This window comes from Carassius gibelio, chromosome A3 (genome assembly GCF_023724105.1).
Source record: "Carassius gibelio isolate Cgi1373 ecotype wild population from Czech Republic chromosome A3, carGib1.2-hapl.c, whole genome shotgun sequence".
Classification (NCBI taxonomy): Eukaryota; Metazoa; Chordata; class Actinopteri; order Cypriniformes; family Cyprinidae; genus Carassius; species Carassius gibelio.
Genome location: NC_068373.1, coordinates 23,108,186 through 23,136,049, shown reverse-complemented (window position 1 = coordinate 23,136,049; position 27,864 = coordinate 23,108,186). Strand labels below are relative to the sequence as shown.

The 27,864-nt window shown below is 38.4% G+C and overlaps 1 protein-coding gene across 1 annotated transcript; it reads right to left on the bottom strand.

The window, feature by feature from the left end:
* Positions 1-4,231: 4,231 nt before the first annotated feature.
* LOC127952350 (heparan sulfate glucosamine 3-O-sulfotransferase 2-like) lies at positions 4,232-27,338 on the bottom strand. The gene is made up of 2 exons (XM_052550734.1): positions 26,359-27,338; positions 4,232-5,702 (listed from the first exon to the last, which is right to left on the bottom strand). Exons 1-2 carry the CDS (start codon positions 26,889-26,891, stop codon positions 5,084-5,086), a joined length of 1,152 nt encoding a protein of 383 aa, XP_052406694.1. The 5' UTR covers positions 26,892-27,338; the 3' UTR covers positions 4,232-5,083.
* Between the last annotated feature and the right edge of the window lie 526 nt (positions 27,339-27,864).

The following is a 27,864-nucleotide window of genomic DNA, read 5'->3' as shown; positions in this document are numbered from 1 at the left end:
AGACTACTACGGGAACGTAGTGGGGATGGGAGAGCGCGGTTATAGAGCGATGCCCCGGGTGGAACAGACGCTCGCGAGCTATCTGTCCCCCGGTGCGGCGTCGTCTCTAAAGGCCCCGGCATTGCCCTCAAAGCCACTAAGAACAACTTCGGCTTTGGTGGGCAAAGGGTATGCGGCAGCAGGTCAGGCTGGTGCGTGTCTGCACACCATGGCGGTGTTACAGGCGTACCAAGCCGATCTGCTCAAGGAGCTAGATGAGGGAGAGGAGATCAAGTCCCATGATATCTCTGAGCTAAGAAGGACCGCTGATCTCTCCCTCCGCGCCACCAAGGAGACCGCTCGAGCGATTGGGCGGTCCATGGCAGCTATGGTGGCCGCGGAGAGGCACTTATGGTTGACCCTGTCTGATATGAAAGAGCGGGACAGGGTCTGCCTCATGGACGCCCCGATCCAGCCGACTGGCCTGTTCGGCGACGCAGTCAATTCTGTCGTCGACAGGTTTCAGGAGGCCCGCAAGCAGAAGCAGAGCGTCGCCTCTCGTGCTCCTCCGCGTCGGGAACGAGAGTCTCGACGACGCTCTCGGCCGAGGACTTCCCAGCCCAAACAAGATCTCAGGGCGGTTATTGAAGCTAAGAAGTCCTCGGCCAAGAAACCCTGACGCCAACAACCCAGGGTTTCAGAGGGCAGCCTCTGCTGGGGTAGAGCGGTACACACCGCAGTACACGGTGCCCGTCTCCCCTCAGCGCCCTCTGGGGGCCGGTCTGCTAACCCTGCCAGTGATCCAGGGCGCAGCAGGTCCCAGCGAGCATCGCTCTCAGTATCTTCCGCCCGTGCGCGTAGCGGGGCTGAGACGCTCGCCGCCCCTGCGGGGGCCTCTTACACCAGAGATCAGTCTCGAGAGACTGATTCCCTTAGTAGATTATTTAGCAGCGTGGAAACTACTGCCAAATGTATCTCGATGGGTCCTGCACACAGTAGAAAAAGGCTACCGCATTCAGTTCGGCTCCGTGCCGCCAGTATTCAACGGGGTCGTTCAGACAGTAGTCGGCCTCAGGCAGGGTCTGGTTATGGAACAGGAGGTGAAAACCCTATTAGAGAAGGAGGCCATCGAGGTGGTCCCTCCTCAAGACAGGGAGTCCGGATTTTACAGCCGGTATTTCATAGTTCCCAAGAAGGATGGGGGGCTGCGTCCGATTATAGACTTGAGGGTCTTAAATCGTTCAGTTATGAGACTAAAATTCAGAATGCTCACAATCAAGCAAGTTGTAGCACAGATCAGGTCCCAGGACTGGTTTGTCACGATAGATCTCAAAGACGCATATTTTCATATATCCATCCTTCCACATCACAGGAAGTTTCTGAGGTTCGCTTTCGGGGGCGAAGCTTACCAATATCGAGTACTTCCCTTCGGCCTTGCACTCTCACCCCGCACGTTCACAAAGTGTGTAGACGCGGCTCTGGTCCCCCTGCGCATGCAGGGCATCCGCATTCTCAACTATATCGACGATTGGTTGATCTTAGCTCAGTCAGAGCAGGCTGCGGTTCGGCATCGAGATGTCGTCCTCGCACATATGGGGGAGCTGGGTTTGAGACTGAACGCCAAGAAGAGTGTACTTTCTCCGGTTCAGAGAACCACCTATCTAGGCGTAGTATGGGATTCGACCACGATGCAGGCACGATTGTCCCCTGCTCGTATCGAGTCGATCCGCATCTCAGTCGAGAGAGTCAAACAAGGCCAGTCACTCACTGTCAAACAATTTCAGAGATTGTTGGGTCTGATGGCAGCTGCGTCCAACGTGATACCTCTTGGCCTGCTGTACATGAGGCCCCTGCAGTGGTGGCTCAAGACCAAGGGATTTTCCCCGAGGGGCAATCTACTTCGCACTATCAAGGTCACGCGGCGCTGCCTACGTGCCTTAGATGTATGGAAGAAACCTTGGTTCTTGAAACAGGGCCCGGTGCTGGGAGCTCTTTGTCGCGGTGTAACGCTAGCGACAGATGCATCCCTCACTGGTTGGGGTGCAGTCATGAGTGGCCACCCTGCCCGTGGTCTGTGGAGCGATCGCCATCGAACATGGCATATCAATTGTCTAGAAATGCTAGCAGTTTTTCGTGCACTGAAGCACTTCCTCCCAGACCTAAGGGGTCACCATGTGTTGGTGCGCACCGACAACACATCGGTGGTCTCCTATATCAACCACCAGGGAGGTCTGCGTTCGCGCCCTTTGTACAAGCTGGCGCACCAGATCCTGGTGTGGTCCCAGAGCAAACTCCTCTCACTAAGAGCAGTATATATTCCTGGGAAACAAAATGTGGGAGCAGACATACTGTCGAGGCAGGGGCCGAGGCCCGGGGAGTGGAAACTTCACCCACAAGTAGTGAAGCAGATTTGGAGAATATTTGGCAGGGCTCAAGTAGACCTATTTGCATCTCAAGAGACGTCTCAATGCCCCCTTTGGTTCTCTCTAGTTCATCCAGCTCCTCTGGGACTGGACGCTATGGTACAGACCTGGCCGAGGCTTCGTCTGTACGCATTTCCCCCTATTGCTCTGCTCCCGGGAGTTCTGGCGAGAGTGCGCCGGGACGGGGTCCGTCTGTTGTTAGTAGCCCCGTTCTGGCCGGGCCGAGTATGGTTCTCAGATCTAGTCTCGCTCCTCGACGGCTCTCCGTGGGAGATACCGATCAGGACAGACCTCCTCTCGCAGGCGCAGGGTACGATAATTCACCCTCGCCCGGAGTTGTGGAAGCTGTGGGTGTGGCCCCTGAGGGGGCACAACTTTTAGCAGTCGGTCTCTCAACCGAGGTTGTCGAGACCCTTCTCCAATCCAGAGCTCCCTCAACGAGGAAACTGTACGCCCTGAGGTGGAAACTCTTCACCTCATGGTGCAGAGACCGCCAGCTAGACCCAGCAAACTGCCCGATTGGTACAGTTCTGGAGTTTCTACAGGCTAGGCTCTCTGCAGGGTTGACCCACTCCACGCTGAAGGTTTACGTGGCGGCTATTGCGGCCTACCACGCCCTTCTCGATGGCCAGTCTTTGGGAAGACACCCCTTAGTTACACGTTTCCTCCGCGGTGCGCTGAGGCTGAAACCTCCAGTACGGTCCCGTATTCCCCCGTGGGACCTGGTGGTGGTGTTAGAGGCAATGTGCAGACCCCCATTTGAACCTATTCAAGATATCTCAGACAGACACCTTACACTTAAAACCTCCTTTCTGTTGGCTATCACCTCTCTGCGGAGAGTAGGAGACCTTCAGGCCCTCTCTGTGGCCCCTACTTATCTTGAATTTGCACCAGGCATGACTAAAGCGTTCATATACCCTCGAGCGGGATATGTTCCTAAGGTTCCCTCTGTTACACCACAACCTGTCGTACTGCAGGCCTTCTGTCCTCCTCCCTTTCGGGAGCCCGACCAGGCGAAGCTAAATTGTATGTGTCCAGTTAGAGCGCTGGACGCATACGTCCACAGAGCTGCCCTGTGGAGAAAGACCGATCAATTGCTTGCATGCTACGGTCCCCCCAAGAGGGGTTTTCCTGCTTCTAAGCAGACTATCAGTCGTTGGATAGTCGAGGCTATCAACGCTTCCTATGAGTCCTCTGGTCGTCCCCCGCTGTCGGGAGCCAAGGCTCACTCTACCCGGGGTATGGCGGCCTCCAAGGCCTTCTTAGCAGGTGTGTCCATGCTGGACATCTGCAACGCTGCGGGATGGTCCACGCCCTCCACGTTTGTCAGATTCTATGGCCTAGACATGCCAGTCACTCCAGGCGCTTCAGTCCTCCTGACCTAAGCTGTGCTCTTCGGATACACACTAGGCAGGGGTTTGGTAGTCTGGCGGCGTTGGTACTCGTTCCCCAAAGCGCTTTTGACGCAGCTCGAGTTCCTGAAGAGGAACGTCTCTAGGTTACGTATGTAACCCTAGTTCCTCGAGGGAACGAGACGCTGCGTCTCGGAGCCATACCCCCCGGCACCCCTGCCGGCGCTTGCTGGTACTCGAAGCTGACGCCAGCTGCGTGGCACGTGCTTTTATAGCTTCCTGGTCGCTTACGTCACTCCGCCGGTGACGTCACGCTCTTCCATTGGTCTGATTTCACACGATATTCAGAGTCGCGCACGCTCCCCAAAGCGCTTTTGACGCAGCGTCTCGTTCCCTCGAGGAACTAGGGTTACATACGTAACCTAGAGACGTTTTCACTGTATGAACAGAATCTGAATTAACTTCCCGTACTGCAGCACCGAGAATGAAAGTGATAAAAAAATAAATACAAATGATGATTCATTTAATTTGTTTTCCTCTGTTACATTTTGTGAGATAAACTTAATGACACACCTCATCAGTCACTGTATGCTTTACGGGTTTCTATTTCATATCAAGATTAACTTGGTTGAGTGTTTTAAACAGTAACGGGAGGGCAATGAACAAAACAAATGCTGTGCTAAAAGCTGTGGCACTGAACGAGAGCTTCTCACTTATTCTGTTTAAGGGGTTCTAAATGTATTCAAGCATTTCATGTCAAAAGCAATGAGCTACAGTACATACAACTTTGTATTTTACCCATATTTTATATTTTTTAATATTTTAAGAGCACTGGGTCTTAATTAGTTTGAGGTGTTCTGTTCTGTCCTTTTGTCCTGCAAACTGGTTCAAAAGGATAGTTACCCCAAAAATGAAAATTATGTCATCATTAACTCACCCTCCAAACATATATGAAATGTTCACAAGTTTGAGATTGTTAAGATTTTCAATGCATTTAAAGTAAGTCTCTTATGCTCGCCAATAGTTAAAACTTTGCAAAAAATTAATTATTTCAATTTAAAACAGCTGTTTTCATATTTTAATATATATTAAAATGTAATTTATTCCTTTGATGGCAAAGCTGACAGTACAGTCCATGGGAATTTCTGGAAGAAAAGCTATCTGCATGTTCTTCTGAATTTATGTTCCACAGAAGAAAAACGGGCGTACATTTTTGGAACAATATCAGAGTGAGGAAATGATGACAGAATTTAAATTTCTAAGTGAAATATCCCTTGGAGATGTATTCATTCGTCAGAAGATAGAGGCCGGTTTCACTAAGGTCCTCTCTCAGTCCCATCTGAAGTCATGACCCACCATTTCATAAAATTTCACATTGAATGGCCTATAAAATTCTCTAAGCTGCTCAATGACTTCCTGGTCAATCTGAACGTGAGTTCTGCCCTTGGACTTGCCCAGACAGCGGGGCTGGCTGCTGCTTTCCGGCTTTTTCAGGCACGGGAAGCCTTTCGTTCGGTTGAAGTAGAAGTGCTTGTCCGTGATGATGCGTTTGAGCCCTAGGAAATCCTGCACCCGTCCCAGCTCTCCGGCCGGATCCGTGATGAGCTGCTCTCCGCTGACAAAATGGATCTGCGATAGACGGAAGTATTGCAGCCAGTTCTCCAAGTGGAGGATGTACATGCCTATGCGGATAGCATTCCAGGAGGTGTCCACGATGCCTTGACTCCTGTTCTTGAAAACTAGTTCCTCAAAAGAAGGGATGTCGGGCTTCTTTGATAGGGTCTGTGTGTAGTCGGAGATCACCCTCGTGACAGGGTTCCGCACCACTACAATCAGCTTTGTTTCGCGAGACATGTTTGAGATGCGCCGAGGTGCCTCGCGTGTCACAAAGTAACTTGGTGTTTTCTCCATGGTGATCTGGCTGTCCAGAGTACGTGGCATAAGGCCTCTGTGAAAAGACAAACAGAAATATTCATCAAAATGAATGTACTATATAAAGTAGATAAGGTTTACAACATTAGTTTTCCATTTAAGCCACCTACATTGACATTGGCACTCTTGCTTAATATGTGTAAGACAATTTATGAAAATATAGCATGTATAAATAAAATACAAATAAAATGATTATCTTTTAATTATTATACTTTTATTGAAACAATAATAAATACATAAAAATATATATTCTTATGATGAAAAAAAAAATATTTCCATACAGGCATTTGGCAGATGCATTTATTGAAGGCAACTTGCAGTTATCATCTTTTTATGCATTTTCTGGTAAGTGATCTCATGACTTTCCCATTCTTAGTGCAATTTATTTTTTACATTATTGTTTTTTTCTTTTTATTTAATTAGCTTTAATTAAAACAATAATTAAATATTAAAAATATCGCCATTGTTAGTTCAATATATTTTTTTACATTATTTTATTTTTATTTTTATTTAATAAGCTTTAATTAAAACAATAATTAAATATTTCAAAATATTAATTTCAGCATTTGGCAGATCCTTTTGTCCACAGCTTCTTGCATTGCATTCAAGCTATAAAATGAGTGCATTAAAATGCATTAATCTTTTGTCTTACACTGAGTTAGAGAAAGGTAATAATTTGCATTCAACAGATGGAATAACAGAAACTCTTTTAAATGTCAAACATAACAGCAAACACTAACAGGTCTTTCCCTTTACTGATAATAATAATAACTTAAATCTCCTTTCTCCTTTCAATATTCTCCCAAAGTTCTTCATATCCAGTCCTATAAAAACCATGCTAGGAAGTAGAAATCCTCTTCCCAATTTTTGAAGTTACTTAATAATAATAATAATAATAATAATAAAATCAATAAACAAATAAATCTGTTTAATTTGCAATTTTAAGTTGATGTAATGATCAACATTATGTCAATAGAACTCATCAAAATAATATTGTCATATAATGCAACTTAAAAAATGTAAATTGAATCAACAAATGTAGAATTTTTTTGTTGCATTAATTTAAGTTTTGGTAAAAAATGCTATTATTATTGTCCATTTTAGCAAAAGTACTAACCACAAACCCAAGTATTCAAGTTCAGCACGCAACTCCCTATTCATGCCCCTGAAGTCATGAAAGATGCATTAAACTGTTGGGGTGTGCTATTGCTCTTCAAAGCAGTATAACATTTGGCAAATAAAATCAGGACAAAAAGTAGGAACCACACTTTTTACTTGCGTAAGTGACCATCTTGCAATAACCTAACAATCACTTATTAACATGCTAAAAACCACTCACCTATAATACCTTATATGAGCAGCCTTGGCAGCAAACCAGGAAAAAAGGAAAACACCACTCGCATTTCCTTAGAGAGTGGAATTTGTTTTTTTAATCACATTTATTTGAGGAAACTATATAAGCAACCCTGACATTTTCTTTTCACAGCCTTGAGAGGAAAAAGCGAGATAGCTTGTGGAACGTGGTCACCCCTCACATTAGTATAGACTCCAGCATGACAAATAGGAATTCAGTTACAGAAAGTGACAAAATAATCAGAGCACACACATGAGGTTTTAATACTCGCCGGCAATATTTCTAGTCTCTTATCTCTTGGGTGAGTGTGATGCTGAAGGGTATGGGGGAATTATCAAATCTCAGGCACATCCTTTACTCCTGCTCATAAATCACCATCACCTGCATTACAGATGCACAATAGAGAGAAAGGCTTTGGCAAATCTGGGACATCCAAAATAGGTCATTATTTTCACAAGTTTCTTCCCGAAACCATTGAGTCCAGCTTTAAATTGGTTCTGACTTAAACCGATGAACTACGTAAAGTGATATCCACTCGGTCACAGTTCTGTTGTTGTAGCAGAGATCTGCTGCCCCGTCAACCTCTTTGAAGGAGTTGAGTGTATTAACGGTGAAGTACTATTTTTATGGATCGGCATGCAGAAAATTCCCTCTTACCTGACAGATATCACTAAAAGAGGTGTCTTGAGATATCATGTCCGTTTCTGCGACAGTCCTAGGCATTGCTATCTGAATGCAGGATGTTACCGTTTAGCTAGTCAGAAGACTCTCACATGTTAAGCTAGTTTGAGTGTTCGGCTTCGCTGACATTTGGAATTACAGACCATAATGCACTTTTTTCTAGATGCATGCTATTGTTATACATGGATAATCTCATTTTTAAACTTTTTTTTTTTTTTTAGATATAAGCTCAAACCTTTTTTTTCTAAATGTATTCTTTCCCTTCTCTGCAACATTCACTGTGCTGTCTCCATCACTGAATCAGTAAAATTGGCATGAAGGCAAAATAAAATAATAATAATAATAATAATATTCACACAAACATATAAATGAGTCTTGTTAAATATTTTGTACAAATATTCCCTGCTAATGTACTTTTGTTTATGATTGATCAAGTAAACTTATAAGGTATCAACATTAACTAATTAATGAGAAATTTGCTACATTTCTTCCGAGGCAGTATTAAACCAGAGCTATAAAGGAACTTTTAATGTGATTACATCAGCATTCATCCATTAAATTGAGAATTACAGCTATAAGACAGGATTAGTGAGGGTTTAAGAATTTCAATCTTAGCGAAAGACTCTAATAAAGATGGAAGTTATATTGACCGTCTTACTGTATGGAACACAGGGGTCAGAGAATAACCTCAGGTTTCCACAAGTTGTGACTCATCCCCCATTCATAATGGGCTTTCCTAAAGCAGGAGTTGCTATACTTTACCTCCATAGTCCTGAAAATATTGATCCATTTAGCTTGATTTATAAATGGTGCGGTGCTGGCCAGGGTGTCTCTGTTAGCCTTAGTGGTTCAGGGCCAAAGGCAACCATTAATCTTGCAATGGAGCTTCACCCACTAAACAACTTTACTGTGTGTTTGAATGCATAGCACCAATTACAGACTAATACTGATGCAATGCATACTTCAGTTACATAGTCAAACTTGTATTTCTTTCCAGAAATCCATCCATTCATCAAAAATGCACTCAGAAAAAAAATCTTTTTCTGACTCTCTTATTTTTTGTAACACCAGACTTCATTTTACCTGAAAACTCTATCACTTTTTCATGCATTGCTAAGGGAGAGTTTATGCTTTATTAAACTCAAACGATGTGCACTATAATTTTCCTCAGTGAATACTGATTTTTATTATGTGAATTTTTGGTGTGCAATTATTATTAAATTACACAGAAAATAAATTTCTTTAGAACTGAGTGTCCTCTTTCAATATTTATTAAAAGAAACTCTTTGGCCCAAACCCTAATTTATTTAGTGTTTATGCCATTGCCTACCTCTGTATTTATGGTTCTTTGATTAATTGCATTTTCAAAAATCAAAAGATGGCACGAATTTGCCATTCTGCCTGTTATCACATCACTGATGTGCCTCTCATCTGCTGTCTTGAGATGGGGGCAAGAAGGTGCTCTGTTGCTTACATAAGAGTCAGGTCTTTTAGAAGAAAACTCATTTAACAAGAAGAGTGAAGGTTAAGTTAGCTGAAAGCTGGAATAGAGAAGTGCTAATTGCAAAGTGGTGCACAGAAGTGTACTGTTGGGTCCACAGTGAAGACTAGCCAGAGAAGTAGCCATAAAGTTCCTGGCACTTTGTAAAACATTTTTTGAAAGATTTGTTTTCTGGCGTCTAATGCAGACAAGAAGCTGGATGGTAACAAGAAAAGATTGTGAAAAGCAGCAGAAGGCGAGGTTTGTTAGAGCTTCACTTAATTTTCACTTTAAATAAAAAAATAAATCATAATTAATTTAAGGAGCTCTAAATAATGCCTGAGGAAAACTAGCTGTAAGTATTATCATTCATCTCAATTGTAGTTAGTCAGCTGGCCAATGACTAGCCAGAAGTACACAATTTAAAATGTTCGGTAACACTTTAAACCAGGTAACACTTGTTAACTATTAACTACGACATTTCTCTCAATAAATTCTTAATTTGCTGCTTATTAATAGTTAGTAATATAGTTGTTAGGTATTGGGTAAGATTAGGGATGTAGAATAAGGTCAAGTTGAATAAGGCATTAATATGTTCACTATTATATGTTCACACAAATATGTTCACATTAGCACTAATACATGGCTAATATTCTAGTAATATGCATGCCAATAAGCAACTTATAGGTGTTACCTATTTTTTTTTTTTTTTTTGAGGCAATCACCTGAGCCACAAAGCTATATGACTTAATCATTCACTGAAAAATTGATGCTAAGTTGAAGTAAAATGGCACTTTTAAGAGTTCTCTAAAAAATGCTGTATTGTTTCAACCCAAATATGGACTAACCCAACCACTGGATGAAATTTTGAAATTTAACTCAATATTTGACCAAAAAATTGGGTTGAAACAACACAGCATTTTCATAAAAACAAAAATGAAATGTTATGCCTTTTAGTTTGTCAAGCGAATATTAGCACTATTTTTGAAGAATTTGCATGTGAGTATAGCTCATGGCTCAGAATATGAGCAGTCCTGTGATGCCATGTTCATTACGTACAGGAATTTGTTCTTGAACTAATTCATTTTTGATTTGATTCTAAACTAATGAATTAACACAGTTAACACCAGTGTGACATCTTTAACAACAGTTTTATATTGTTGAACCAACACGGTTTGAATGAGGATTTATATGCTTTCAGAAAACAGCTGGACTAGCAGCGAGCTACATCATTGTATGGAAAATGCATTCTAACCAGCCATTAACCAACCTTTGCCCTTTTTTTTTTTTTTGCATTGAATAAAAAGACAATGTAAAAGTAAAATGTGTGTGATTTCACCAAGTACATTACATGTTCCTGGATCAACATCCTTGTTGATCCTGGAACAACATTCTAATCAACCAATCAGAATTGAGATATAACTTTTCAGGAAATATCTTTTCTAGGCTTACAATCAGGGTTGATGCTTCTACACTTTTGTTAATCAGTTATCATTTCACACTGAATTTAGAAGTTAATTATTGATAGGGTTAGGTTTAGGGATATTAAGTTATTTAATTTTTTTGGACATTAATGTTGATCCAGGATCATCAAAAGATGTTAAACTAGGAACGAATGTGTACATGAAGTCCAAAAAGTGCCCTGTAATAGGAATGATCCTAATAGCAACAGCAAGAGTGCCAAAAAAATTAAACATTTTAATCACTGGCATAATTCCTCTGCAATTACATAATTAATGCACTTATCATGGTGCAGCAAAGGAAACATTTTTATCTTTTCCTATTGAATTAACTTTGAAGTCAGTCTCTTGCAGAATTAAAGAAAATTAATTCCTAATTGAATTTCTATCATATACAAATAAGACATAAAACAATTACTGCCAGTTTGAAACCGAACATTCCCAGTTTCATTGAAATATTAACTTCAGCCTTGTATTTTTCCAAATCCTTCGTTTATTAGATCACTGTGTCTGTAGACACATGTCTACATAATGGAGCATATCCTGATGTCTGGTAACACTGGTTTTCACTTTTAATGCAAACTGACATTCTAATTCATCAAGGGGCTTAGGCACTACTTAATGCCAACAGATCCACCACCTCAGAGAAATGAGCAATGACATCAGGCAAAGGTCTGATATTACATCTGAAAGTAACGCTGCTGTTAATTGTCTGCCAGAGCACAATTTACTCCTGTTGTCTTTTCTGCTGAAGAGAAGTTCTCAGAGAGCCAGACAGCTCTTATGATATGTCTGGGATCTGCTGACAAGGTCGTGAGAGCTCTGGAGAACAAGCTCTGTAAATTGCATCAGCCAGAGTCATATTAATACCACCAACCTAAAGATATCCTCTCAAATTAAAAGTCTCCTGCAGGCCTTTTGTCTACTTTTGTCTGTTCTAGGGCCACACTATGACCTGGACAATAAAACGCAAAAAACTAAACAAAAGTGCTAAGCTCAAACCAATATGCCCTTTCCTACCGAGGGCATAGATTCTGATTAAGAAAATGCTTCAGTCTAACCTGCATGCTGAGATGACTTTTTTCTTTCTTGTATAAAGTGCCACATTTGTGTTCTACACATTGCAGTTTGTTTGTCATAGATGACAGTGCACATTTGCAGTAAAGGGACACAGGATGTCGAGGAAACATCTAATCTCATTCTAGTCATGGATGGTTTGAGGATTTCAGCCTATTTAGACTGTAAGATGATGTGGTTTTGGCAACTTTTGTAAATAAATTAATATTGTGTCTGATTTCACACTGGCACAATATTCAGAAAGCATTCGGGTGAGTGATACTGTACAAATGAGGCGCATCTGTGACAGTGAGGTGCCAATGTGATCTTATTTGTATTCGTACTGTACGTAAAGTGTGGATTTAGTGTTGGATTTACAAATAACCTGCACAGACCCTCTTTTGCCATTTAAAAACAAAAACAAAAAAACTACTGTCTGGATTTACTAAAGACACACATTTTAAAAAAAATGCATTTGTTGGAGTTTCCCTTTCAGATGCAAAATTTAGAATTTATATTTTTAATACTGCAGAGTATTTAAATTAATCATGTAAGGAGATTTACTAAGGTTTGCACCTCAGTTAAATAAGAGGCTTCACAGAATAACCAGCTGGACATAAACATTAATTTGACACTGTGAATAATCAAATTCTTCAAACCACTCTCTCATTACTGGACATCACAGGAACTCTGTGCATTTCTCTGGTTTGAATCTTATCTCACAGGTAGGTCTTTGATGGATGCCTGGGGAGGGAAGATATTCAAAGCACATCATCTGGTCACAGGGATTCCTCAGAGATCTATTCTTGGACCCCTCCTCTTCTTCATGTACAGTACATCACTGGGACTCATCATACAATCAGATGCTTATGCTACGTTACATCGTGTTCAATAGATGAATCGCATTCGATTATGAATGCAATATTGCGTAACTTTTAAGTGTTAGTGTTTTTATTAATGCCATTTATGTTTTTTGTTAATACAACACATAGCACTAGTCAACTAACTGAATGTAACATGGCAAAGAAGAATGCACTTTTGGAATATGAGTAAAAAGGAAATTTAATTTTGGGATGTGATGTTGTTCATATTCTTGTTCATGATTAAATTTTAATTGCTGTAATTAATTTATAGCATTAACAAGATGACCCGTTTAATTCATTTTGGAAGCGCTGTTTGATGAATGTTTTTTAGTCCAGTGCCTTTATATAAGATGAGTATTGACCAAGTTCAGAGGCTATCATATGTGGATCAACTTACTATGTTGTGTATTTTCATCAGTTTTCATCAGTGGATTAATTGCATTTTGAAAAGAAAAAAAAAGTATAATTTTGTGGGGAAAAAATATTAAGAATTTATTATAAATCTTTGAAAAAAATCTTTACAATTTTTAATGTAAGTATAACCTAAAGATGCTATGTGAATGTTTGAAACAGAAAAAAAGTGGTTTTCATCTTGACATTTTATTGGTAAAGAAAGCACATTTTTACTCAATCAAAATGGATTTATTGCATTTTGGAACCAAACTCTTCATATATATATATACACACATCATTATACACGGTTCTGATGCAACCTCATGAGGATTTTTCTAAAAGTTCAGACTGACTGGGGAAACCAGCGCAGCTAGAGTATAGTCAACTTTGTGCTTTGATTGCTGTTTAATGTTGCATTCTTTTAATTTTGTATCCCTGAACCTTCACTTCAATTTGGAACTTATAAGTGCAGCATTTTGATTCATAGAAATGACTACCAATGTCTGATGAAGAGGTCAGTTTTGGATGTGGAGTCAATATGATATACTAAACGCTGATGCTGTGTTAGTAGGACTGGGAATAAAGTATTTTTTCTTTTACACTTGTGTTTCATGCTTTCATGCACGTAAGGCTATTTGCACTTCCCTCTTTTGCATTTTAGTCCATTTATGTGTGACGCAGGTGTACAGAAAATTGTTTTCAGCATGCTGTCCACTTCCTCTACAGAACCTGATATAGAAATCGAATGACTCAGTCCGAAGGCATTACATTTAAACTGGGCATGTTTATATAATATATGCATGCTCAGAATATCTGCAGTATTGTATCAGCTTAAGCTTTGCATAAACCTACATATGCAATTATTAACTGGGCAGTTATGTTCCATTTCTGTTTAATTAATCTAAACCGCATTGTGTTAATTAAAGTGCTTTATGGCGGGATTGAGGATTGCACAACCATTTTGGTGCAAGTGCTGATCTGATTGGTATTTCAAATGAATAGCATCAATCATTATGACAAAGCTGCAGGGCCATATGCTCACAGCAATTTAGACAGTAAGCCTCATTTCCTCTCCGAGTTCAAATGCTTGTCATCGCTGACACTCTTAATGAGTCCATCCCAGTTAACAATATCCTGTTCCTAGGTCTTTTCAGGGAGGAGGCTAACATCAATGGCTTCATTTGCTTTAGGGTTTAGTCGGGAGCTGTTTTACGTATTTTATCATGCAGTTTCCACTTGATTTAGTGTTTCATTTGGATCTTCATACAGTATGCTAGGAGTTGTATAAAGTGCCAAGACATTTGTCAAAAATGTCTCTGTTATATGAATCTTTTGGCATTAAGGCGTAAATGGTCTTATGTTTATTTATTTATTTTTATTTACTGTCTATTTCTGTCTTTTTATAGTTTTTCAGCACTTGGTAATATTATACTTAATTCCTTTAATACTTTTCCTGCTTCATTTTGCTATTATGTTTAATCAAGTTAATCTAAACTAGTGATTATATTAGAGTAACAGTAATCAGAGTAATCAGTAATCAGAGTCATATTGTTTGTACAGAGTATCATAGTTCACTTTGAAGGGATTTTGATCAGAGTTTTTTGGTCATATTAGTTTCTCTCTTTTTTTTAATTATTATTACACAAACCTTGTCAACAAAGCATTTGCATGATTTCCAACATGTTAAGAACAAACATTGCTGAAAAGTGTTGCTGGAAACATTTAGAAGTGGGTAGTTCATTAGTCTTGCATAGCCTGACTTGTTCAAATGGCATGAACTGAGTTTGCAGCTTTTTCTGGCCAAGTTTTGCCCACTAATACAGGAAGACAGCAGTCAGTAGGATTTGTTTTGTGTGTTTTATGTTTAGATGAAGGTTTTCACTGAAATATTATAAATGACAAACCAAAAATATGAGCATAAATGTGTGCATACTTTGAATGCATCGCTTATCAGTGGATTACAAATAAACTTAATTATAATTTAAAAAATACCGGAGATGGCTTGAAAAACACAGGCAAACCATATATTATTGCAGCTTAGTGGTTATTGTCTTCATGTTACATCATTCAAAGCATTTATATCTTCATAGTGATAGCTGGAATCCTTTGTCCATATTAGGGATTTCCTGGAACCTCATAAGTTCTATTACTTCTATGTTGCATATGTGAAGTTTCTGCATGAGGGCGCCCTCTGGCTTCCAGTATGAATGAAACAGACATTACATTTATTTATAGTGCTCAATAATGGCCGATCCATCCTATTTTAGGTAAAAATAGGAAAAAAATGACATGTTTCAAAACTCGAGCATTTGCATCAAAACTCAAAAAGGTTTTGTTGAGGCTGAGACTAGAAATGCATGTGTCTCCTGATGTATACTGCATGGCTCATTGGGACGCAAGGTAAAGTATCTATTATTGTTTTCATTATAGCTATTTAATTCATGCAAAATTGAAATGAAACAATTTTAATATTGAACAAAACACACAAGTACCTGAAATAAACCATTGAGCCGTCAGTCATGACGTTGCAGAAAAAGAAACCATTCAAAATAAAATATAATCCCATCACTGGTGGAGTATTCATTATGGCTGGTTAGGACAAAAAAAAAAAAAAAAAAAAAACTCTTATTGACATGAATATACCTTTTTTTTTTTTTTTTTTTTTACATGCATCACATCTGGTTAGGACACGTCATACTCTGTGACACTGCCAGGGGGAAGTTAAGTGTTTATGTAGTTTACCATAATTGTCTGTATTTTACCATAAAATACTGTACCTCTGAACAATGATCAGATATATTTCAAATTTCAGTACATTTCCTGGCCTGGCCTGGCAAGAGCTAATGGCTTAATTCTGCCATCACTGTAATACAGATCATGAATATTTCAGCTGCTCAGATTATCTTTTGGGAGGATGTCAGACCATTAATGACCAATCAGCAACAGGAACTTGCTTCAGAGAAAGTCTATTAAGAGTTAACCATGAACCATCCACACATACATCATACCGTGGGTGGAGGTGAACAGTGCTGGCAGTAGTAATGCGACTAAAACCAGCACTTGAATGAATAATATCTCCTTCAATATGACACCTTAAAAATGTGTTATCATTTCAGCCACACATTCATATTAGCCCTTAGTTTTTTATTAATGATTTATACATGTTAAAGCTCTGCTAGACATTTGTCAACACAACGTGTTCAGTGTGCATTTACAAATGACTCCCTTGCTGTCACAAATTGTCAGGCTATGTCAATCTGTAATTGCAACATATGAAATTAAACAATAAAGATCTGTTGGTATTATTGATCTGGACAGAAAGAACGTGAACAATTAGTCAATCGACTGCCCTGAAATAGACTGCAAGGCTGCTGCACGATGATAAATTAACTTTACCGTACACCTCGCCGGGAAACAGTGTATTTTGATTCAGAGCGGTGCGTCTGCAGACATGTGTAGTTGCTCAAAGAACTCCTCAACAGAGACTATAAAAAGATGAAAGGTTCCAGACTTGTCAATCTCTAAACTCATTTTTGTTGGAACTGAAACAACTTTTTGCTCCTTAGCAGTGCCACAGTATTTTTGGTCTCATTTACACCAGACACATCCCTGGGAGGAGGAGGAGAGCTCAAAGAGGCGAAGTCCCCTGGATTCTGGCTTCAGTTCAGAGCATGGTGGTCCAACGCTCATATTTCAAGGCGCGATGCACAACATCACATATATATGAAGTCAAATACAACCATCATATCTATAGATGCGTCCCAATTTGCAAATAAATTTAGCAGTATTCATACTTACTGAAAAAATAAATAAATAAAACGGAGGATTCACTTACTAAACAAAAAATAATAATAATAAAAAAATAAAATGTATCTGCAACTAATTGTTGTAGCTGTCTTTATCATGTAGTGGAGGGGGAGGAGCTATCAGACTCTGGTGCTTGATAACTAAATAAAGTATATTAGTGCCCACCCACTTTTTTTTCCAGAGGTGCTAATTACAGAATTACATATTTTGGTTGTATCTGTAGAAACATTATTTTTGACCCACTCGATAACATAATTTGTGGTGCTTCGTGGAACTGGGTGTAGCTTAAAGATTTATTTTGCCATGCTTAGCTCCCTGCAATTATCTGATTTTTGGAAATTTCTGTATCATGGGTAACGATAGTTTTTCACCAGGAATTCTGCTGTTAAATATGATTATTGAATGAATGTGGTTTAACAAAAGCACATACAATTTACTAACAACCTCTGAGCTCACACAAGAGGTCTGTCTTGAAAGATTTATGCATTATTGTAAAAATTTATTTTCCTATGCAGAAAAATGTAAGTATTTTATTATATATATATATATATATATATATATATATATATATATATACAGTACAGACCAAAAGTTTGGATACACTTTCTCATTCAAAGAGTTTTCTTTATTTTCATGACTATGAAAATTGTAGAGTCACAAGGAAGGCATCAAGGGCTATTTGACCAAGAAGGAGAGTGATGGGGTGCTGCAGATGACCTGGCCTCCACAGTCACCGGACCTGAACCCAATCCAGATGGTTTAGGGGTGAGCTGGACCGCAGACAGAAGGAAAAAGGGCCAACAAGTGCTAAGCATCTCTCGGGGAACTCCTTCAAGACTGTTGGAAGACCATTTCAGGTGACTACCTCTTGAAGCTCATCAAGAGAATGCCAAGAGTGTGCAAAGCAGTAATCAAAGCTAAAGGTGGCTACTTTGAAGAACTTAGAATATGAAATATTCAGTTGTTTCACACTTTATTGTTATTTATATAATTCCACATGTGTTAATTCATAGTTTTGATGCCTTTAGTGTGACTCTACAATTTTCATAGTCATGAAAATAAAGAAAACTCTTTGAATGAGAAGGTGTGTCCAAACTTTTGGTCTGTACTGTATATATATATATATATATATATATATATATATATATATATATATATATATATATATATATATATATATATATATATATATATATATATATATATACTGTATATATTATTGTTGTAGCCTGTAGTGGAATTTTCAAAACACAATATGCTGTTGTTCATTTCAAAGCCACAAACAGAGTACTGCTCAGTTCAGAAGGTTGTGGAAGTGAAAAGCAATTGTCTGATAGGGAATGGGTCTGATCCACCAACAAAAAAGAGAAAAAAAAAAAAGAGAGAAAAAAAGATGGCCTCCCAAATCTGAGGCCAGCTAAATGCACCTTTTTTTAGTTAATTGTGTCAGTGTTTCAAATCAGATCCAGACTGTTTGGTATTCAAATAGACATCCAGCTATGTATGCTTGTGTCATGGCATGCCAGCCTGGTGTAAGTTTGTATTCGGGTTACTTGCCTCCTCAGAGCTATTTTTCTCTCCTGGTTTAAAGGGTTCATTGGAAAAGCTGCAGGATATAATGGGAACATTACCATGGAATAATGAGAAGCAGGCTTACGCAGTATGTGGCAGAAATGCAAATTTCAAAAAATACAAATACAAAAAAAACACAATGCTGAATACCTGCTTTTCATCACATACATGATCCATTAAGGTGTGATCTAAACAGAATTTCATTGCAAATTGTCACATTGATGACTTTATACAACAAGATGTTTATGGTCCAATAGCATGACAAAAGAGGCCTTAAATAACATACTTTGTGTACACATTGTGTTAATTTTTTATTTTCTTGGTGCAAGTACTGAACGGTAATGGTCATAGATGATGTGTACAATGGCAGACACTGGAACCATTCCCAAAGAAGTCATGACTAAAATGGCATTCAGAAGCGACAAATAACTTCACTACACACCATCTCCCACTGCCATCTTCTCCCATAAGGTGCGCTTGTGAATATGCATTGACTTGTGAATTGATTTTAAAATGGGGAATGGTTATATTTATGCAGTGGAGCCTGAAAAACGTGAAAAATTGTATCTATATCTTGCTCTGGTGCCCAAATATGCACCATAAAATCTCTTGGATGTTTTCCACATCGATACAGAGTGCTCTATGATGTCAAAGGCAAAAATCTAAATCTACAAATAAAAAATAGATCATAATTGGATCCATTAGTATTCCTCTCCCTCACTCCAGCTGTTATTTTCTACGGTCGAGATGGGCGATGCAGAACATGGCTGTTAACCTTGAGAAAACTGCTGATGCTCCAAGTTTGATGGGGACTGTTGATGAATAACAAGTCATTTTTCTGATGCATATAATTAATCTGGAGTGGCTTTGATTTGGGCCCCTTTAGAGCGTGAACTTTTCTCTCCACTCCAGTGTGACTATTATATATTTTGGTATATTTTTGGGTCATTGTCCTATTGGAAGATTAATCATCTTCCAAGTCTCAGTACTTCAGCAGACTGCAGCACATTTTCCTCTCTATAATTATTATTATTATTAGTTTTTTTTTTTCTGCAGCTCCATTCATTTCCCGTCTTTGTGAAATGAGAAGCATCCACAAAAAAAAAAAAAAATATATATATAAAGTATATTCTAATGTGCAACGTTAGGTTAGGTTATTACCAAACACAACCAGTGGTGTTAACTTTTTTTTTTTCTTCTCCCTACAAAGGATTTATTCTCACTTTCTTCTATGAGGGCAGGTTTGTGAAGTGTGTCTTTGCACCTGTTTCCTGGAAATGGGATTGTATTTGGACATTGGAGAGTATTCTGCCACACACAGGTGTATTTTCACTGCACATTAAACTCCTTAGCTGGACTGATGTTTGCAAGTCATGTTAAAGTGTATAGAGAGGACTTCAGGGGTCATTTACATGCATAAAAGAAAAGCCGTAAATTTTATTTTATTAATAATTATTTTGAATTTATTCCTTTTTGTAATCTACATACGTAAAAGCAAGGTCATGAATTTTATTAAATGCAAGAAGTATGCATTCATCATTACTTTGCTTTACAGAGTATCACAAAATGTGTGAAGTGGCAAATATGTTTTATAAGCCCAGTATATGCGCGATTTAATTTGCACAGCAGAGGGCCAGTGGAATACCATAATGTATGATAATATATGATGACTGCTTCTCTTCAAGTATTCTAAGTGAATCTGAGCACTCACCTTCAGCTCCTCTGCGGTTCTGTGGTTTGTCTCTAGAGTGACTCAGAGCATTCAACATTCATCCTTAATCCAGTCAGTCCCATAATGGACTCCCATCGCTAGACACACTGTCTCAGAGTAGCTCCTATTTACTCGCCACTCTTGCTAGCGGCACTCATGTCTAATGACTAATTTACACTAAAATCACCAAATCAAACCATCTCAGTAGCTTACTGTTTCCTGCTGGGGAACATCCAAGACTGAACAGCGTAGGTAATTAATGCTACAGGAAGTTCTACAATTCTCTGAACCATGCTGATATTAGCAATTCCTGCTAGTGATGCAGAGGAACAGAAAGGCCTCTCATGTGCATTGAGGAATGTGCGGTTTTCCCAGTTAAATAAGCTCTGTCCAGCTTTCTGTCCTCGTCAACCTTCCTGACTGTTGTGTTTCGCTGCTCCTTTCCCCTTCGTGCCAATTAATGGAGGACCATGAGGAATTTCTTGGCTCTAGAAAATGTTAAAAGAAATCTCGTACAATATGAGGACATTTTAGGGAATCTGCTTGAAGAACTTCCAACTATAGTGAAATCAATAGGATTCAGATGCCCTTTTAGGTCAAGATGGTGTGTAGTGCTGCATATTTGTTTGATTTGATGAATCGCTGGAATATGAAGCCTACATCAGCAGGCTCACGAGTGTCAACTCGTAAAGGGAAAACAGGTCCGCCTTCAACAAATGAGGCCGTAAGGATTCTTGTCTATTCTAAAAATAAAGTAATGAGCATCGCCGCATATGCATTACATTCTCTCTCTTACACTTTTTAGTAGTGGCAGAGCACACAAAACTCAACAATTAACTAAATTGTCCAGAAACCTTGCGCTTTTTAATTTTTTTTAAATCTATGCCAGAGATCTTATTATTTCTAGCAAGGACTTTGTAGCTTTTCAGTCATCTAGTGCAATTTCTTGTTAAAACCCAGGGGTATTACCAAAAACGCTATGTGAATTTAATGAATGGGCCTTGCCAAGACAAAGATTGAAGTCAAATGAAAAACAAGACTCTAAAACACATTATTAAAGGGCTTTTTAAGGAACTTTTGACTTAATCAGCCAATTCATCTTTCTCATTACTTCTGACCTTTATTGCAGCCCTTATTGGTCCTCTTATTGCAAGATGTCAGTGGCTAAAATAAAATGGCTTCAGTGAGGATTACGGGGACTGTTTCAGTGTCTTGGCCTCTGTGGCATTTTAATTAACCCATCCACAAATAGTATTGATGAGTTTCTTAGTGTGAGAATAAGAGAAGCTGAGTATTTACTTGTTAATGTGTGCTTTTTTACAGGCATGATATATTATGTGTATACAATGTGTGTGTGTGTGTGTGTGTATTAATGTGAATACCACCCAATGCAAGTTTGTGCCACAGCTCCTTTAAAGTAACATTATTGGTGGTTACAGTAGTATTTGTAATGCTAAAATATAATTATTGTTGGTATATATATATATATATATATATATATATATATATATATATATATATATATATATATATATATATATATATATATATATACACTATATATGTATTAGCTGCAATTGGGTTTTGAATAAAAAAATAATAAAGTGCTTTACACATTTTTCTGCTTTTTTCTTGTAAAACAGTAATATATATTGTAGCAGAAATGAGTCGAATCAGACAAATCAAAGAGTCTATCAGAGCTGTGTGCATTGAAACATGAGCTGAATTCCTCAGGAAGTCATAAATCAGTTCTAGTGCCACAAGAACCAAGCAAGATAACCAACCAACCAACTTGTTCACACAACAGCTTTCAACATTAACACCAATAGAACAATTATTAACAATTTTAATTCGAAGAAGAGATTGTCAAATTTATTGTTCGTGATTGAAATGCAACGCTGGACATCACATGTAAACCCAGGAGATCAAGTTAAATACTTGCATTGACTTCCCCCCACCCAGAAGAACCAGACTGAAATTCCTAAGGGGGAAGGGCTTTAAACCTTTGTCTTCACAGAAAAGTCCTTTGCCAGAGAATGGCAAAGAAACCCTTTTTATACATTATATATGGACCAGAATGAACTCAAAAAAAAGACTTATGAATGAATCATTCCATTGCTTAACTCCATATTCATTTACGTGTAACCCACACATTTGACTATCATGTATAATCACTTATTGTGTATGTCTTTTGATAACTATAGGATACCTAGTCATGTCTAGTATTGAAATAATCGCATTTTCTTGCTTGATATTGTCCTGACAATCATTTATTTGTAAAATATATATTAATCGTGTTATAGGAATCATGTCCAAAATTAGACCCTGTGAGGCAAGAACCACATGCTTGGTAAGATAAACAAATGATTTATGATACCCACCCCAAGAACATATCTGATTGGTCAAGGCAACATTTGAGGGGTGGCCAACAAGGAAGTTTAAAAACTTTGGACACGATTAAATCTTGCTTTTAGTTCTAGTCTAGCTGCTGCTATTAGCCATGTCGGCTTTTAGTCTAGCATTGCTTGTGCTATCAGTCATGCGGGCTTTTAGTCTGCTTTTAGTTCCAGCCTTGCTCGTGCTATCAGTCATGCCTGCTCTTAGCTTTTAGCTTGTAGCTTTGCTACCTAGCTTTAGCTTTTAGCATCTAGTCATGCGGTTAGTCATCAATGTTCTTTGAGCGCGGTTCCAGCGTGCCTGCCTGCTGCTACTATGCCACGATGAGAAAGAAAACAACCTAGTCTCGTCAAACTTTATTTCTTTTCTTTTCCGTTTGAGAGTTTCGTGTTCTGAGTTAAGTTTTGTAACGTCCATTCAACTTCAACCAGCGAACACGACTCTGCACTTTCAGCCAACGCCCAACCACGGGCTTCCCAAGACGTCACTTCAGCCACTACTGAACTTCCAGCCAATCAGCGACACCGGGATACCCCTTTCAACTGGAGTCCCTTTCACAGCAAACGAAGGCAACGTATTCCCAGATATTTGTTGTGCTGGTGTATCTAATATAATTTTAACCCCATTGAGGAACTCAATGCGAGCGCTAATTACGTGATTGATGGTTGTTCATGTCTATGCAATTTAACGTATTGCTGTAAACTTGGGATTCCATATTTCCATTCTCTTAAACTCATCTTTCCCTAACTTTCGACCTTCCTGCAACTTGTGTGAATGTGTGTGTGCGTGCGTTTATGTGTTAGATTAGTTTATATGTCTTAGATTTATCTAATAAAGCCTTATTCATATTGAAAAGAGAAGTATCTTGTGTTTTGTGCTTACAAGTTAATGTCTTAAACTGTCGATCTTGTTACTGTGCTAATTGATAGTGTTTTCACTATAGTTTGGATATTAGTATCCAGCGCAGATTTGATGTTAAACGGCTCGTTCACTGAACCGCAGGCGCGTCTCCGTGAGCAGCCGTGAAACAGTGATTCTGTTCAAATTCCCTTTAAAATCTTAAATGATTCCCTTTGAGCTAAATTGACCTGTTTCCCTTACAATATATATATATATATATATATATATATATATATATATACATATATATATATATATATATATATATATATATATATATATATATATATATATACATATATATATATATATATATATATATATATATATATACATATATATATATATATATATACATATATATATATATATATATATATATATATATACATATATATATATATATATATATATATATATATATATATATATATATATATATATATATATATATATATATATATATATATATATATATATATATATATATTTTTTTTTTTTTTTTTTTTTTTTTTTTTTTTTTTACTGTTTTACAAGAAAAAAGCAGAAAAATGATGTGTAAAGCACTTTATTAGTTTTTTTTTTATTCAAAACCCAATTGCAGCTAATACATATATAGTCAACTGACATAAATGGAAAACACAAATATTGAAACAACTAAATTGTCTTATAATAACTTAATATTTTGTATGGCCTACTTTGGCCATATGTTTTTATGTATTTTTCCACAGTCTATGTTTTTATTGACTGTAATTGGGGATCTGAATAATAATAATAATGATAAAATGCTTTAGCAATTTGTCTGTCTTTCTTGTAAACCAGTAAATTCACAGATAACAACAATAATTTAACATTAGAAATACTACCTTGACTAAAAAGCTTACACATACTGGTGGATAAACCACTAGAGAAACATGAAAAATGGTTTTGGTAATCACCAATACAGTTAGTTTAGGGAAGCTGTGGCAGAAACCTTACACTGGTCTTAACTTAACACTTAAAATAATCTGTTTCCAGCAACTTATGATTTATGACTTAATTACCAGCATAGCCATACACAACTTTTCCCAGCTTCAACAACTACTGTATAATAGGTTCATCTAACTGTAGTTGGCTAAATAATCTATACTCTATTAATAGCTTGTTTGTGGCCATTTGTTTGTTTAGTAGTCATACTGCACCACACAATTCCTTTTCATCTCCCCTTTATCCTGGCTTTTTTTTTTCTCCTTACATCTTTTTCTCCCCATGTCCAAATACAAGAGACTAGCATCGATCCACATGTCTCACAAACACATCCGCTTGATTTAAGCACAGTATTCTGTGGGTGAGTGGAGTTGCCCCTAAACGAGCGCAAGCAGAGGGGAAGTGTGTTTTATTGTGGTTTCCAGACGACGAGCAGGCTGAACAAACCGCAACACCTGCTAATGGCTGTAGAGTTGCTCTCACACAGGTATGCGCTGGCTCCTATGGATTTCTCCCCTCACATTTGGACATGGCCCACAGGGAGTCCTCTTTTACGATCTCTCTGTCCTGTCTGAGCTGGGATGTGATGTGTGTGTGTAATTACTGAAGCTGAGCTGCAGGATGATGCTGTGCTAGAAGAGGGAGGGGTGATATTGTCTCCCAAAGACCCCTTCTTCACAGCCCTACTACACGCCTACAGAATCAACACAGACTTCTCACACAGTCGAACGGCTCCCCTATGGTTATTTGAAAGGCAGCCCATCAGTAGAAAGGGAAGAAGGAAGGAAGGAGTTGATTTTAATCTGCCATCTGATCAATATGATCCATGCCTTTCCCTGGCAGGGTTTATGGAAGGTTTACTCTTGAAAGAGATCCATTGGCCTTTATCTGCATATTTTCCCCCTAAAACCAAACACTGCAATCACTCTTTGTCACTCCGCTCTGGGTCTCTGGCCAAAACGCTATCATTCCTGCTCTCTCAGTATGAGTTACTGCTAACATCTCCTTGTCAGCATTTCGAGTTTTCAGCTCTTGTCTAACTGCCACTGCAAAAAGGCAGTTTTCATCATTTTTGCACCCTGCTGATCTCACCTTTATGACATTTTACAAGTTTAGGCAGTTCTTTTTTTAGAATTTGTGCATTTAAAAAAAAATGTTTTACCTAATTTTTTTTTTTTTTTTTTTTTTTTTTTTAATTGAGTTTGAGTTTGAGTAGCTCTTGAATTCATATGATTGAATTTAATTAATTTGCTTTTTTTATATCAACAATTTAACAGCAGTACTGCCACACAAATAGTTAATACTGAATTTCTTTTTTAAATAAAAACATATTTTGTATAATGTTGTTGAGTAATTTGTTTGGCCAATTGCATTCCAAGAATGCTCATTGAGTAAAACTGAAAAATCTGGCTACATGTATCACTCATTTTGTCTGTATTCATTCCAGAGTATGTGAGTAGTTTGAAGTTTGCATGGAGCAGGTTTTTTCTTTTTCCTTTTTTCTTTTTTCTTGCAAACAGTATTGGGGACAATGTGATTTTGGCTTGGAGCAAGGAGTGGGTTTTAAGAAAAATGCAGTTGAGTTGGTTTTTGTTTGTTTGTTTGTGAGCGATTACAAAACCTTTTGAGCGGCAAAAGTAAAATTTGTGCCACTCCACGAACTATTCCTATTAGGATTTTAGTCTATGTGCTGCTTTATGACACATTGAGATTAAGCCTCGACTTATTTAAAAACTATTTACATTGTTGGAAAAGAACATACAAACTAGCAAAACAGTATTTGTCAGAAATGCATGATACTCAATGTTAATTAAATTATTATTAATAATATTACTCTTACAGTTGTGCTGTGATTCTGAATATCTGCATGACTGTGATTACTAATTTTCAGTACAATAGCACTTTTGTGATAAATTTTAAATAGAAACTGTTACAAGTTTTTTTCCGTATAATACAATGGTGAATTGTATAATGCCTATAATGAAATTTCGAATGCAAAACCATAATGCAAAATGCCAGAAAAGAAACCTACCTGTACCAGTCAAATCCTTTGTCATAGTTTCTATCAAAGAAATGTGGTTCAGTCCCAAGAGCTCGAACATCTGGATGAATCCGGATGAACTCCAACACCGCCCTGGTGCCTCCTTTCTTAACGCCTACTATAAGTGCATTGGGCAACTTCTTATTCCCGTATTTTGGCGAATTGCTGTTATTACTCTGCTTGTGATCTACCACATCTTTTGTTTTCTGAAAGGCTGAATGTTTGCTTTGGTTGCCAGTAAGGTTTAAGAGACCCACAGCCCTCGTCTCGTCCGAGATAACTCTCGCTTTCGCTGATATAGTGCAATAATGTGACTTCTGTAAAAGTTTTTTACTCCCCATGTTCTTCAGATGGACGCAGCGGTGCTCCTCCAATCTCTGGTTAGGCATGATTGTACCGGAGCAGAAGAGGATGCTGTAGCATAGATACGTGAAAGACAAAGAGATAGTGAATATAAAAATAAATCTTCTGTTTAATCTGTTTGAGGATGGCACGATTCGGCTGGACAGGAACCTATATGCCATGTCTCCATGGATGAAAAGACGGCATGTTTTTCCCCGTAAGTTTCTCTGTGAGGTGTGCTGGCTGTCTCGTGCTCCCCATCAACTCCGACGGCGCGAATTTACATCTCATTTGGGAAAAGGCTAGTTAATATTTCCGACCGGATACATACGATGACAGAAAGTCTGAGGATAACAGGTAGGCTATCGATAACAAGATAAAGTTTCCACATCAGCAAAAACAAACGTTATTCCACCGCTCTTTAGTTTCAGCGTCGCGTCGCGTCACTTTTGAACGTTGGATCACCTCTTCAGCAACGGACTTGATTCTGTGTTGATATAGTGTTGCAAAGTAATCCCTTTGTTTGACCTGGTAATGTGACACAGCATCTTACTAAATAGAATCCGTTTTGGAGATCTCATATTCCTGGTCTAAAAGGCACATTTTGCTCCAAAGTTCCCAACGCGAAACCGCGCATTGCTCGCCCCGTCTCCGCTCAGCTCATGCTTGTGTCTTTCTAAAGTTCACAAGAGCGGTTTTGCGGCAGTCAAGCGCTCGAGATCAATATTTAAAGACGACGCCTGACGTCACGTCATATTTTCATATTCCTCGTGCGTGTGTTTTTTAAAGGAGTACTGCCCAGCTGCGTGTACCATTACACTTAAGTGCAATTTTTATGCTTAAATTCTCAGTTGACCCGCTTCTTAAAGCATTGCTTGCGACTGTGGAGTGGATCCTTAATCGATTCTTTAATTTACGAAATTAATTCTCCTAGACCATAAAGTAAACAACTCGCTGCTTAAAAATGACTATTTATGAGGTTTTCACACCAGTGGTGTTAAGAGGATGCCATTTGCACAGCAAATGTGTATTGAATATTCACAGACTTGAAAAAAGTTAAATCTAATTGCACTTTAATGTACTGTAAAGAAAAAGTATTTTTGTTAATTTTTTAAGCCTCAAATTAGACTGGCTTTACTGTTGCTGAGAAGAATG

Coding starts and splice junctions, on each gene's coding strand:
- LOC127952350 (XM_052550734.1), bottom strand. CDS start 26,891: ATGGCATATAGGTTCCTGTCCAGCCGAATCGTGCCATCCTCAAACAGA. Junction 5,703..26,358: donor AAAGGATTTGACTGGTACAG/GTAGGTTTCTTT, acceptor GTCTTTTCACAG/AGGCCTTATGCCACGTACTC.